The 12,103-nt window shown below is 40.3% G+C and overlaps 1 protein-coding gene across 5 annotated transcripts in view; it reads left to right on the top strand.

Annotated features, from left to right (window-relative positions):
- LRCH3 (leucine rich repeats and calponin homology domain containing 3) overlaps nucleotides 1-12,103 on the top strand; it is a 3,082,729-nt gene that overhangs the window by 520,171 nt on the left and 2,550,455 nt on the right. For all 5 annotated transcript variants that reach the window (XM_044070695.1, XM_044070696.1, XM_044070697.1 and 2 more), the window contains exon 3: nucleotides 3,328-3,454. In XM_044070695.1, the coding sequence (XP_043926630.1) occupies nucleotides 3,328-3,454 (127 nt within the window). The remainder of the gene's footprint in view (nucleotides 1-3,327; nucleotides 3,455-12,103) is intronic.

A 12,103-nucleotide genomic window follows, 5' to 3' on the forward strand; every position in this document is an offset into this window, starting at 1 on the left:
GGAACATATTTTTGGGGAGTGTAATGAGTTGGCAGACTAAAAATTCCCTATAGAGTACTATGCCATAATTATTGGGTGAGTAAATGGTTGTAACTAATGAAATGATTTTTTGAGCTGGGATGCAAGATCTTAATTTCCTAGACATACTAAGGTCTTGCTAAGTGTGATTCTAGTGGCTGTCCAAAAAGCAATTACAAGAAAATGGAAATCAAAGACTAAACCAACCATATTAAAAGTAGTTAATGTTGTACAGATCTAAAAGAACTGGAAGTGGGATTTTTAGAAAAGGGTAGGAAAAATGTACATAAAAAATGAAAATTGTGGGAACAATACATGCAGAATAATGGTTTGGAGGAGTAAGATTTAAGGAAAGGTAGAAGTTGAACAGGTTATGTAATGTTGGATTCATTCATTCATTCATTCATTCATTCATTCATTCATTCATTCATCCATCCATCCATCCATCCATCCATCCATCCATCCACTCACCACCCCTTTTTCCATTTTTACACATGTGATCAGGGTGTCACTTCTGCAGTGACAATCAACTAGGGCCAAGGTTCACACCTCTGGGTGGCTCACATTGCTGTGGCTGTTCTTCAGTGCAACACATTGGCAGGCACACTCAAATCTGTAGCCAATTTAGTGTGTCCAGTCCACCTAGTGCATGTCTTTGGAATGTGGGACATAATAGGCTCACCTGGTAATGTAGATAGAAAAAGATAAAATTCAACTAACTGATGTCCTGGTTACAGCGAGAGAAGGAGTTGGTGAATATTTGTTTAAAAAGGGGCTTTCATAATTGATCATAGTTACACATATATGTATCTGATAATGCTTGTAACCTGGAATGTGTTGTTTTTTTTATATGTAAATATATGTTTGCCTGTGTCTTAAATGATGATTCAATAAAGATATTAAAAAAGCAGCTACTTGTATTTAGGTTTATATCTGACAGTATGCAAAAGTCTTCTGAATACATTAGGTAATTCATTTGCATTTCTTTGAGAAGTATTGTTGATTAATATAGAATCTGCAGAATTTATTAAATTGAGAAAAGGGTTTCTCATGCTTATATCTAAAGTTACTGCATGAGGCATTAATCCTTTATTGGCAGCTTAGGACTCAGTTACTGTTTATTTTTTTCTCACATTATGACGCACTGTATTTTTTATGACAATTCCTGCCATTACATATTCTGATGTTACTTCCAACTTCTTTTTTTAATTGCCATATATTTTTGTTACATGGGTACAAATGTGAGGAAAATACTCTAATTTTATTTGCTCTCCTTTGGTAAGATCACATTAGTTTCTTTTTATAGCCTGCCCCTAATTTGCTAATTTCTTATACCACATATTCTTTTAGTGACTGCGACAGTTCACCACCGTGTTGGTACAGCGGTAGCGTTATTGACTCACAGCAAGAGGTTCTCCTGTTCGATTCTCGGCTGGAGTGCCTTCTGTGTGGAGTCTGCATGTCCTTGCTGCGGCCGAGTGGCCTCCAAAAGACATGCATGAATGGGCGTGCCTTCGCTGAAGGTTGGGCGTCGGGCTGGCAACTCAGCACCATAAAAATCTACTGCCAATCATTAGCGGACCGGAGTTCCGCTGTGGCGACCCCTAACCAGGAAAATCCGAAAAGACAAACAAGTGACTTAGTTCACCAAATTTGCAGTCTTTGTAACTAGATTCTTCATTTCAGTTCCATAAGCATCCATAGACGGCGTAAGCTACATGGACTTATAAAGAACAGGTGATGAATAAATGGGCAGGTTCTTTGTAGGATGACAGTAATTACTAACTTTAAATTTGTGTTATTTATTTCCTCCTCATAGGAAATGTATTAAATACCGTCAAAACTTTATCCTCATTAGGGCGGCCGCGGTGGTGCAGCGGTTAGCATTGCCGCCTCACAGCAAGAGGTTCTCCGGTGTGATCCTCGGCTGGGGTGCCTTCTGTGTGGAGTCTGCATGTCCTTCCTGTGGTCCAGTGGGTTTCCTCCAGGTGCTCCGGTTTCCTCCCACATCCCAAAGTAGGTGGATTGGATACACTAAATTGGCCCTAGGCATGAGTGCATGCGTGTGTGCCTTCTGTGGAAGGCTGGGCGCCGGGCTGGCAACTCGACACAGTAATACTCCACTGCCAATCATGAGCGGACAGGTGATCCGCTGTGGCGACACCTAAAGCCGAAAGAAGAAGACAACTTTATCCTCATTCTTATAGAGATGTATAGCAATTTTTACTTTTTCAGACTTCTTAGCTATTCATTTTGTAGTAAACTAAATTTCTGCATCTGATGCTCTCAGTTTTCTGCCAAGTTGTGTGCAGTGAGAGGATTCCTTGCGTTTGGAGCTGGAGCTTGTTTTTTCTGTGAAGTATAATTCTGTCCTTCCAAACACTGAGACTCTTGGTACAAGTATGTCTTCACTTGCATATTTTTTTCTGTTCTGACAGCATGTGACATATGGGTGTTGTGTCAAGATGATGAGCCATGAGGTGGCTATATATGGTTGTTGAGTATTTGGAGTTGTTACACCAGAGAAGTTCATTTTTAGCTTTCAGGAGGGGCAGGCAACATGTGTTCTCTCTCGCCTCCACATGCCACTCCAATAATCAGACATGTCTCTTGGTGCACCCATCACACAAATGACATGAACTTCTAAGATTAGAAGGTGCCCAGTGTATTGTAGTAGAACAGTAGGTCAGCCAACCTTATTGTTTGCCTGTTGGGGAATTGCAAAGTAGCTGAATTGCACGGTCATCTTTATCACATAATTTTGAGTCTTTTTTGTAAAAGTCCCCCCCCCCCCCAAACACACACACACACCTTTTTGCCAGACAACTCAAAACAGTGCTAAAGCAGTCTCTTCTTTACTGGTGTCAGGTGCATGCTTCCACACAGCTGACCCATTTGCAGTACAGTGGACAACTCAGCAGTACCTAGCTCAATTTCTTGATGGCAGATAGCAGTTGTGTCTGTCTGATGGATGTTGTACCTCTAAGAGACCTTTCACCAACCTCCCCTGGAGGGTCGAGACAACCTTAGCTTCTTATTAGCATCCCTCACTAAGCTGACCCAAATCTATTTCTTTTAAGTTGGGTTACATCATGGGTTTTATCACTCTGCACCACAGAGCCAGTTAGAGCAAACTGAAAATTTCTTAAGGTGTAATGGCTGAGTTTAATGAGGAAGATAAAGAAAAAGCCAACTTGCAGCAGTTTGTTATATCCTAAGTTACTGGTTTATCAGCTTTTATTGTGTATGCTTTGCAGCTTTTGAATCTGTTTGATATGTTTGTAATCCAATTACTTGTTTCTTCCTCAGTCGAAACCAGCTATCAACGTTGCCTGCATATGTTTGCAGTTTGCCTTTGAAAGTTTTGATTGTCAGCAATAACAAGCTATTGTCTCTGCCTGAGGAAATTGGACAGCTCAGACACTTGACAGAACTTGTAAGTCCTCTTATTCATTTTATCTGCTGTGTATAACTTCAGTTTTTGGCCTTCTGATTTCTCTGTTTAATTAGCAAGTGAGTACTGCATTTGGCTGAAACAACCTTGCTGCTAAGTGAAAAACATAATTTAATTGTGTTTATATTAAAAAGTATAGTTCAGTACCCTACTTTATCTCAGACACTGACAAAAGTTAAGTGAACCAGCAGCAGCTCCAGGTTAAGAACTGTAGCCATCTATTACAGTTTGACTTCAACTTAACTAAATATCTGTTTAACATAGCAAATCTTTAATAGCTGCAACAGATTGATGGTATGTTTTCTTTCCCAACAAACTAATTTTCTCTAAGTGGAACTGGTGAAGAAGGACAATAATCTGTAGAAATTACTGTCTTTGTTGGGAAGCAGAAAAGTGTGTTTGTCTCATGACGGAGGAATGTGTGACTTTTGTTTTTTGAATATAGAATGTAGAAGAATGTGAAGTGTGTTGGATCTTCATACTTTCTCCCTTATTAATTTATCAAAGAAAGGTGAAAGATTAGGAATCTTCTCACTACTGGGATGCAAGTGTTGTAATAGTTGATGGACTTATGGCCGCATATCATTAAAATGCCGGCGTGGACTCGTGGAAAGCAGAAGTGAATGTGTATTGGCAATCTTTATGGTTGATGTGATGAGTAAAAGAACTAGTCTAGTTATTTATTCATCCAGCAGCAAGATGACTATGTCATGGGATACTTAGGGCTGGGGTAAAACACTGTATAAACTGCGTATGCTAGGAAGCAGAAATAGAGATACTGTTTTGACTTGTCTGTATGCCATCGATATAGGAAAGGTATTTTATTAATTCACCTGACATGTAAGTTAGGAACTATATTTATGATGAAAGGAATAGCTATTTTTTCTGTATGCATCCTCTCTAGTTTTGTTGCCTTTGATTTTATTTCTCTGTGTATGGTAGGTTACATTTATTTTACTCTGTATTTGCACTACTATGTTTATTATAAGTTCACATATTAACCTTCTATCTTGAGAGGCTGACATTTATATGTTTATAAGAATATTTATGTAATGTTATTTGTCAGAGAAGAAGGTAATCGTTATTTATATTGTTGGATAATAAGCTGTACAACATGTCTCCCATCGGACTGCCCTGGCCTAATACAACTAGTGAAAGTTATTAATTGTTATTTATATTTGGTTTGATTTAGAGCAACAGGTAACTCTGCCTGTGGCCTTAATCTATGGTGGTGGCATTGCTGCTATGCCAGGAAGAAGGCTGGGGTGAAATGAAGAATTCTACCAGTCTTCCCTGCGAAGTGTGTGTGTGTGTGTGTGTGTGTGTGTGTGTGTGTGTGTGTGTGTGTGTGTGTGTGTGTGTGTGTGCTTTTGTGTATGAAAATAATACTTTGTGTGATAGCCATTTACCATGGGTAAAGCGACATTGGACGTCATTGGTTCACAAAGAGATAGCATTTATGTGACAGGGGCCCAGGAGTGCTTGGCCAAAGACTTGTTTCTGCATGTGGCCTCTGTGCAGTCAATCTGAGTGCGGTTGTTGAAAACCCATACCCAGAACAGTAGTGCATATTCTCTTTATGGTCTTCGGACCAGGCTGTATTTTGTGAATTAATTATTGAGTTAGTCTAGTGCGCACTGTCTTGCTATCACTTCACCCTAACAGTGGTGGGATAACATCAGTAGATGTCATCCTAACATCTGGGTGTCACATTGGTGGCAGAAGTGCATTTGTACCATTGCATTCTGGTAGCAGTGGTGCCATCCCTCTGTCACAGAGGCATTACCAATATATTTTGCAAATGAAAAGTTCCCATTACTAGTGCAGATGCTTGAAGACTCTGTAAATATAACATGAAAACTGTACCTTAAAATGGCTTCTCTGGGTGGTCCTAAAGAGAACATACACATAATAAAATACCTACTAATATTAACATTTTTGAGCCATTGCCAGTAGGTTTGTCATTAATTCATTCACTAGTGCATCTTTGCAGATGATGCTGCAAGTCCTGACACTGCATCTGTTCTATTTTATTTTGGAATACTTCAGCATAATGCAGGCAATAGTAGATGAGAGACCGTCAGTACTACTACTCAGACTGCAGTCATTTTGAATGCTGCTACAAAGAGAGTGTTCTAGTCCAGAATTGAGAGACTTGTAGAGGCCTTTTGTGCCTGATGTTGTGGATAGATTGTTGGTTGAGATTTACTGCTAAAATAAAGTGCAAGGGTATTTATTTTGGCAGGGGAACATATGGAAAATAGTACAGAGTAGACCATTGGAAAAATCATGCTGTGTAATATGAAAAGGCAGTGAAGACATCCATTAAGATGCTAGGATGCACACAGTATGGAGGGCAGGTGCCAGCAGTGCTAAGAACATCCTTTCATTATATGTGGCTCTTAATAAGGCCCTGTTTAGGGTATTATGTACAGTTTTAGAGGACTATATAAAAAAAGGAATTCATGCTCATAGAATGCATGCAGGAGAGGGGGAAAACCACCATATAGTGGTACCGGCTGAGTCAAGTGCTTAAAACGTAAATTTAGAGAAATGTGTAACCCCCAAATGAATATTACAATGGAAAGGCACTTATACAAGAGATCAAAATCCTAGGGAAACTTTTGCAGCATGTATAACTGACTTGGGAAACGAGGCTAAAACGTGCAGATTTGGTGATTTAAGGAATGAGTTGATAAAAGACAGACATATGTGTGGTATTAGATGACGCTGTGAGAATTATTTTGCTTCATGGCAGTAATTTAACTTTGAATAAGGCCATTGAGATTTGTCAGCTATATGATCTCACAGAAAAGCACAAATATGCTTATAGATGAGAAATGCATGCTTCCAATATCTTCTAAAGCTCATGTTGATAGTATGCAGCATGTGGTTAAAAAAAAACAGGCAGCAACTGTAAACCCTGCAGTAGTCACTGGGAAACCCTGTACTTTTCTAGCAAATTCCAGAGTATGCACAGTCTCAGTGACTCACAGGAGTGAGTCAGCAAACTCAAAGAATGTGCCTGTACCTAGCTTCATAGTCAACTGTTGTAATTGTGGTGCAAATCATGACCCAAAAGAGAAAAATGCTTAGCTTTTGGTCAACAATTCCAAAAATGCAATAAGTGGAATCATTTCAAAAGGTTTTGTAAATCAAATAAGGGGCATTCTTTTATTAAAAGAGAACACTCAGAGACAAGTAAAGCCACGGTGGTGCAGCGTTAGCATTGTTGCCTCACAGCAAGAGGCTCTCCCATTCGATTCTCGGCTGGAGCGCTTTCTGTGTGGAGTCTGCATGTCTTCCCCACGGTCAAGTGCCATTCAAAAGACATGCGTGAATGGGTGTGCCTTCGTTGAAGGTTGGGTGTTGGGCTGACACCTCGGCACTTTTAAAATCTACTGCCAATCATTAGCGGACCGGAGTTCAGCTGTGGCGACCCCTAACCGGGAAAAGCTGAAAGAAGAAGAGAATGCATGCAATAAAATGCCATGAAACCATAGAAGTGGAGAAGGCTTGAATGCGGGGAGTCCTGGATAGCTGGGCATATGTGAATTTTCAGAGTGAAGAAAATGGAGTGGTGCAGCAGTTTGCTTTGTTGCCTCACAGCAAGAGGTTCTCCGGTTCGATTCTTGGCTGGGGTGTCTTCTATGTGGAGTTTCATATCCACCCTTTGTTTGTGTGGGTTTCGTCTGGGTGCTCCAGTTTCCTACCACATTACAAAGACATGCGTCTGGAGCATTTCTCCCTGGGCCACCACTGAAAATTGACTCGTTCCAAGGTGGACTTTCCCGGTGTATAAATGTTAAATAAATTAATAAATAAATATCAAAAGGTGGTGATCTTTTATGTAAATGCACCACATTGTTTTGGACAAGTGAGAAGGGTTGAGTGAAGAGGAGGAACAGCAGAGGAAACAGGAATAATGGGTAACAGAAAAAAAAGGTTATGGGTAAAGATAAACTTGTCAGTGAGAGCAGTTGTTGTTGTTTGTCTTTTGGCTTTTCCCGGTTAGGGGTCGCCACAGCAGAACTCCGGGCCGCTAATGATTGGCAGTAGATTTTCACGAACACCGAGGTGCCAGCTCGACGTTCAACCTTCAACGGAGGCACGCCCATTTACGCATGTCTTTCGAACGGTCACCCAATGCCTTGAAATACATTCCCTGACGCAGTTGTATAGTGCACATCTTCAGAGAGGTTCAGAGTTAATGTCCTTTTATGAAGGAAAAGATCAAGATGGATAGGATACTGTTAGATGGTGCAGACCAGCTGTAAAACTCAAGTGAACATAGAGGACTATGAGTCTCTTTCCAGCAAACAGTTTTGTTAGTTGTGGAAGTTAGTGATGTGTGAGAGCACTCCTGTGTCAAACTGTATTTCCAAGGACATTCTGCAGTAGATTTCCACTTGAGAACTATGCCCTTTCTGTTTGGCATAGTTTTACAGACTTCTGACTAAGGCTTTATTGTTTTGGAGGGCATGTTCGTTTTGTAAGTACTAGTATCGGCTCTTTAGTTATAGGGTTTGTGCTCTCCACACTACCTATTTATGACTTCCGGAAATGGGTTCTCTCTGCATATACAGAAACTGTATTAAATGATAACTTGATCCCTCACTTACTATAAATGTGAGGAGCTGGCTGAGAAGGTCACCACTGCAAGGTAAACAGATGTCAGGAAAAAACTGGGACCCACTTCACAGGATCTTCTCATATATCTAGGAATACAAGAAATATGGCCTGTTCAGTACTTGAGACAGGTCTTTGGAGCAGTATACAAACCTGGTTAACCATTAGTAGGTTGTTAGTTGAAGGGCTGTATGCATTGAGCTATACATTTGGAAAGCATCCCAAGTAGTAGGTCAAAGTTCCAGGGGTTCAAGAAAAGTGGTTCCCTTTCATCTACTGAAGAAGTTTACATAGAAAGCTGTTCGGCAGAATAAGAATAGCTGAAAACCACTTTCACTGTTGTCTGATTTTTGAATTTTTGCTTCACCCCACTGTTCTGTGACATCAGAGTTGATGAGTATAAATTGGGGAATGGGAGTGCAAAATGACTGGCTTACTAGCCAAAAAAAAAAAAAAAAAATGAAGAAAAAAGCATTTTGTTGAAATCACTGAAAGCGATTTTCGGTTATATTTTCTACCAAATGGCATTCAGTGTAAATAGTTGACATGAATATGAATCCCCTGGACAGATCTTGCAATGCTATTTTAGATGCTTTAATGGAAAGCTCTTTCACAGGAATGTATACATTTTGCATTATTCTCTAAGCTACAAGTAGCTGGTATAGATGTGATTGGAGGTTAAGTGACTGCACTACGAATGTCACCTGGATTTATTTAACCATCATGCAGTTTACCATCTCAGCCTCTTCACAGGCCTCCCATGTTGTGTTTTACCCCCTGAAGTAGCCTTTCATAAAAGTAAAAAAAAAAAAAAACTCCCAAGTGCTTTCCTTTCAAGACAAAGAAATTTATAAGGATGACTGTTACCTTTAGTAGAATGAATATAGACTATGATGTTTAGCAGCCCTCCTTCCGGGTTCTCTCTTGGTTTTATTTTGGGAGATCAAATTTTATAGGTGATATGCAAATACATTTTTCCCTTGATAAAACATGGAATGCAAACAGATATTGGAACGTGATTTGCCGTATGACATTACTGCAAATACATGTTACTGAAAGCCACTTTCAGTAAGAATTAGATGTGTGCTTTTGTTGTGCAACAGTAGAGTTGGTATGTGTAAGTTAAGGTGCATAGGGGGTTATTCCCACATTGGAGGTGCATTAGGGTTGGCTGTCCTGCAAACAAGCTTGGTTCAGTGCTTGCTGAAAGTGACTTTCATCAAAATAGGAGTATTTACATTGAGTTTTTCTTCTTTCAAATTATTATGAATCCATAAAAAATATTGTAAGCTTTGAAAAACTGTAGAACCACGACCTTAGGAACTTGCATATTAATGTGCTGCCTCAGGATATTTATCTGTCACATTTTTGACCCAATTTTTTTTCCTTTCCTGTTTCATTTCCCCAGTCTCTTGATATCATAGGGTGTGGGGAGAAGGAGGTGAGTGGTGAAGGATCCCAGCTGTCGCCTGGTGCGAATTAGCTGATAACATTCTTAATTCCTTCCTGTAGTGGTTGACAGGTGCACTACTGAAGCAAGACCTGCTTTATGGCTTTAACTCACACACCAAATCTGTCTTCAGTGGTTCATGCTTAATCGGCCGCTGCACCTGTCCTTGACTTTTTTGCTGCATCACCCAACCCCCACCATGTCACTCATTCAGTGGCTTATTTGTCTCACTCACCCCTAGCTGAACTTGGCTGTTCAATCCCATCCACCCACCCTCTACTCCGGCCTGACCTCTGCTGTTCCTGGGCCTTTTTGTTTTACTCCTCACTGAGGCTGCTGTCAGAGCTGCATCTCCCTTTCACATAGACTTGCATACTGCATTCAAGGATTTAACAGCAGTTGTTGCAGTCACATTCTCCAGACAAGGTATGTAAACAACCCCTTCCTGACTGGTAGGGTTTATTTAGTAGTCTGAAGACACTTTCTGCAAATATAATCCAAAATTCTGATTAGTATGAGGAAAATAAAATCAACTTCTGCTTGTTATTACAAGACAAGGAGATGGTGGACAGCCCTGGAATGTGTTTTCACTTGTCAGTAGCTATTAGTCTTAATCTCTCAAAGTTAAATGGGCCATTGTTGGAATTCAGTCAGTTTTAGACAATTTCAAGATATCCTTCTGTATCTACTTGCTTAATCGATGAAGAAGAAAGCACTTGAATGACATTTATTACTGACAAGTTTCGATGAGATTAGCAGTAAAAGCAGTGGCCTATAGCAGGCATGTTTTGATTGAACTTTGCGGATCCTTCTTGGCCCTGTGGTTGAGTTTATCCTCTTCATTAGTTATTATGCAGCATCTCTTTATGAAAATTCAAGCGCTGTGGGAGCATGGATTGATGCACAGCCTTGATTAGGTGACACCATGATGTCACTTGTGAACCACTAAGCATATTCATCCCTTTGTGTACCCTTTCTTGCCACTAGCACAGTTTTTATCATAATCCTTGCTGTTGGTGTTGAACATTTTCCTGCATTCACATACTGATCTGTTTGGTCAGAGTTTTGAATTAGAAAAGAGTAGCAGAGGGTGGCTTTTTTGTGGGACTGGTGTGGCAGGGGAGCTGACTCTTAACTTTAAGCAGGTTGATCAGAGTTTTGTCTGAGGTTCTGCTTGGAGTACGGTCTGCACTTGCATCTAGCAGAGGATCAGTCTGTTTTACATCCGATACTGTGAGACTCACTCAGTGACCATTCTCCAACTTTTTTTTTTTTTTTTTTTACAGAAAACGAGTGCATACCCAAAGCAACATCACCTACAAATACATCCGTAGCAAGAAAAATTTCTCCCCCTCCACCTTTAACCAGTTACACCAACAATGCACCTAGTCACCACTTAGAAACCTCCAGTTAGACCAGACAGTTCAGTATTTCAACAATACCTTTCTCAAAACTCTAAACAATCTTGCTCCCTCTAGGAAAATTTGCTCAAAAGCTAAGCACCTACCCTGGCTAACAAATACCACCAAACTACTACTTAAACAAAGGGGATAGAGCCTGGTCAGCTTATCATACCACCAAAGATAAAGTAAACCTCTTAACATATCAACAACTATGCAGTCTAGCTAAGAAACAAGTTAAAATAGACAAGCAAACCTACTTCAAGACCTGTCAAAAGAAATACCTAAATAACCCCCAAAAATTCTGGCAAAGGATTAACCATCTCCTTAGCCCTGGGCGATCACCAACCCCAGCACCAGTCACCTCAAACAAGACTAACCCTATTGCAAATCAAATAAACTCTCACTTCATCAATACTATCACATCCCTGCTAGGCAGACAACCAAATCAACCTCTAACCCTTCCCACTCCAGAAAATCCCAAACTTTCACTTTCACCTCCATTCAAACTAGTTACATAAAAACCCTCCTAACCAAGCTAAAACCCTGCTGTCTTGCAACAGACCAACTACCAAATGAATTTCTAAAAAATGCTGCCCCTTCTATTGCATACCCCATATCAATACTGATTAATCATTCCATTGCAGAACAATATGTCCCACTCCTCTGGAAAATATCACACATCATTCCGCTCCACAAAGGTGGACCCTCTAAAGAAATAAACAACTTCCGACCCATCGTCATACTCTTCCCCACTTGCTAAAATCTTAGAGAAATGCATCCAAAATCAACTCCTGAACCACTTCCAGATCCACAACCTACTATCCATTTCTCAACACTGCATTAGACCTAAACACATCACTAGCACTGCTCTAATGTCTTTCACTTATGTAATTCACCATCTCATGAATGAAGGCCAGCTTGTTTCATCCATTTTTCTTGATCTGTCCAAAGCCTTTGATACCGTTTTCCATCAACTACTTCTCAGCAAACTCTCATCATACAATCTCAGTTCATCTTCCCTGTCCTGGTTCCTTAGCTATCTTTCAAGTAGACAGCAGGCCACCAAATGGGATAACACTCTTTACCCCTACCCGCCATCTCAGTTGACGTACCCCAAGGATCCATACTCTGCCCTCTCCTCTTTACCAT

This window comes from Protopterus annectens, chromosome 4.part1 (assembly GCF_019279795.1).
Source record: "Protopterus annectens isolate FY-2018-M chromosome 4.part1, PAN1.0, whole genome shotgun sequence".
In the NCBI taxonomy this organism is placed as follows: Eukaryota; Metazoa; Chordata; order Ceratodontiformes; family Protopteridae; genus Protopterus; species Protopterus annectens.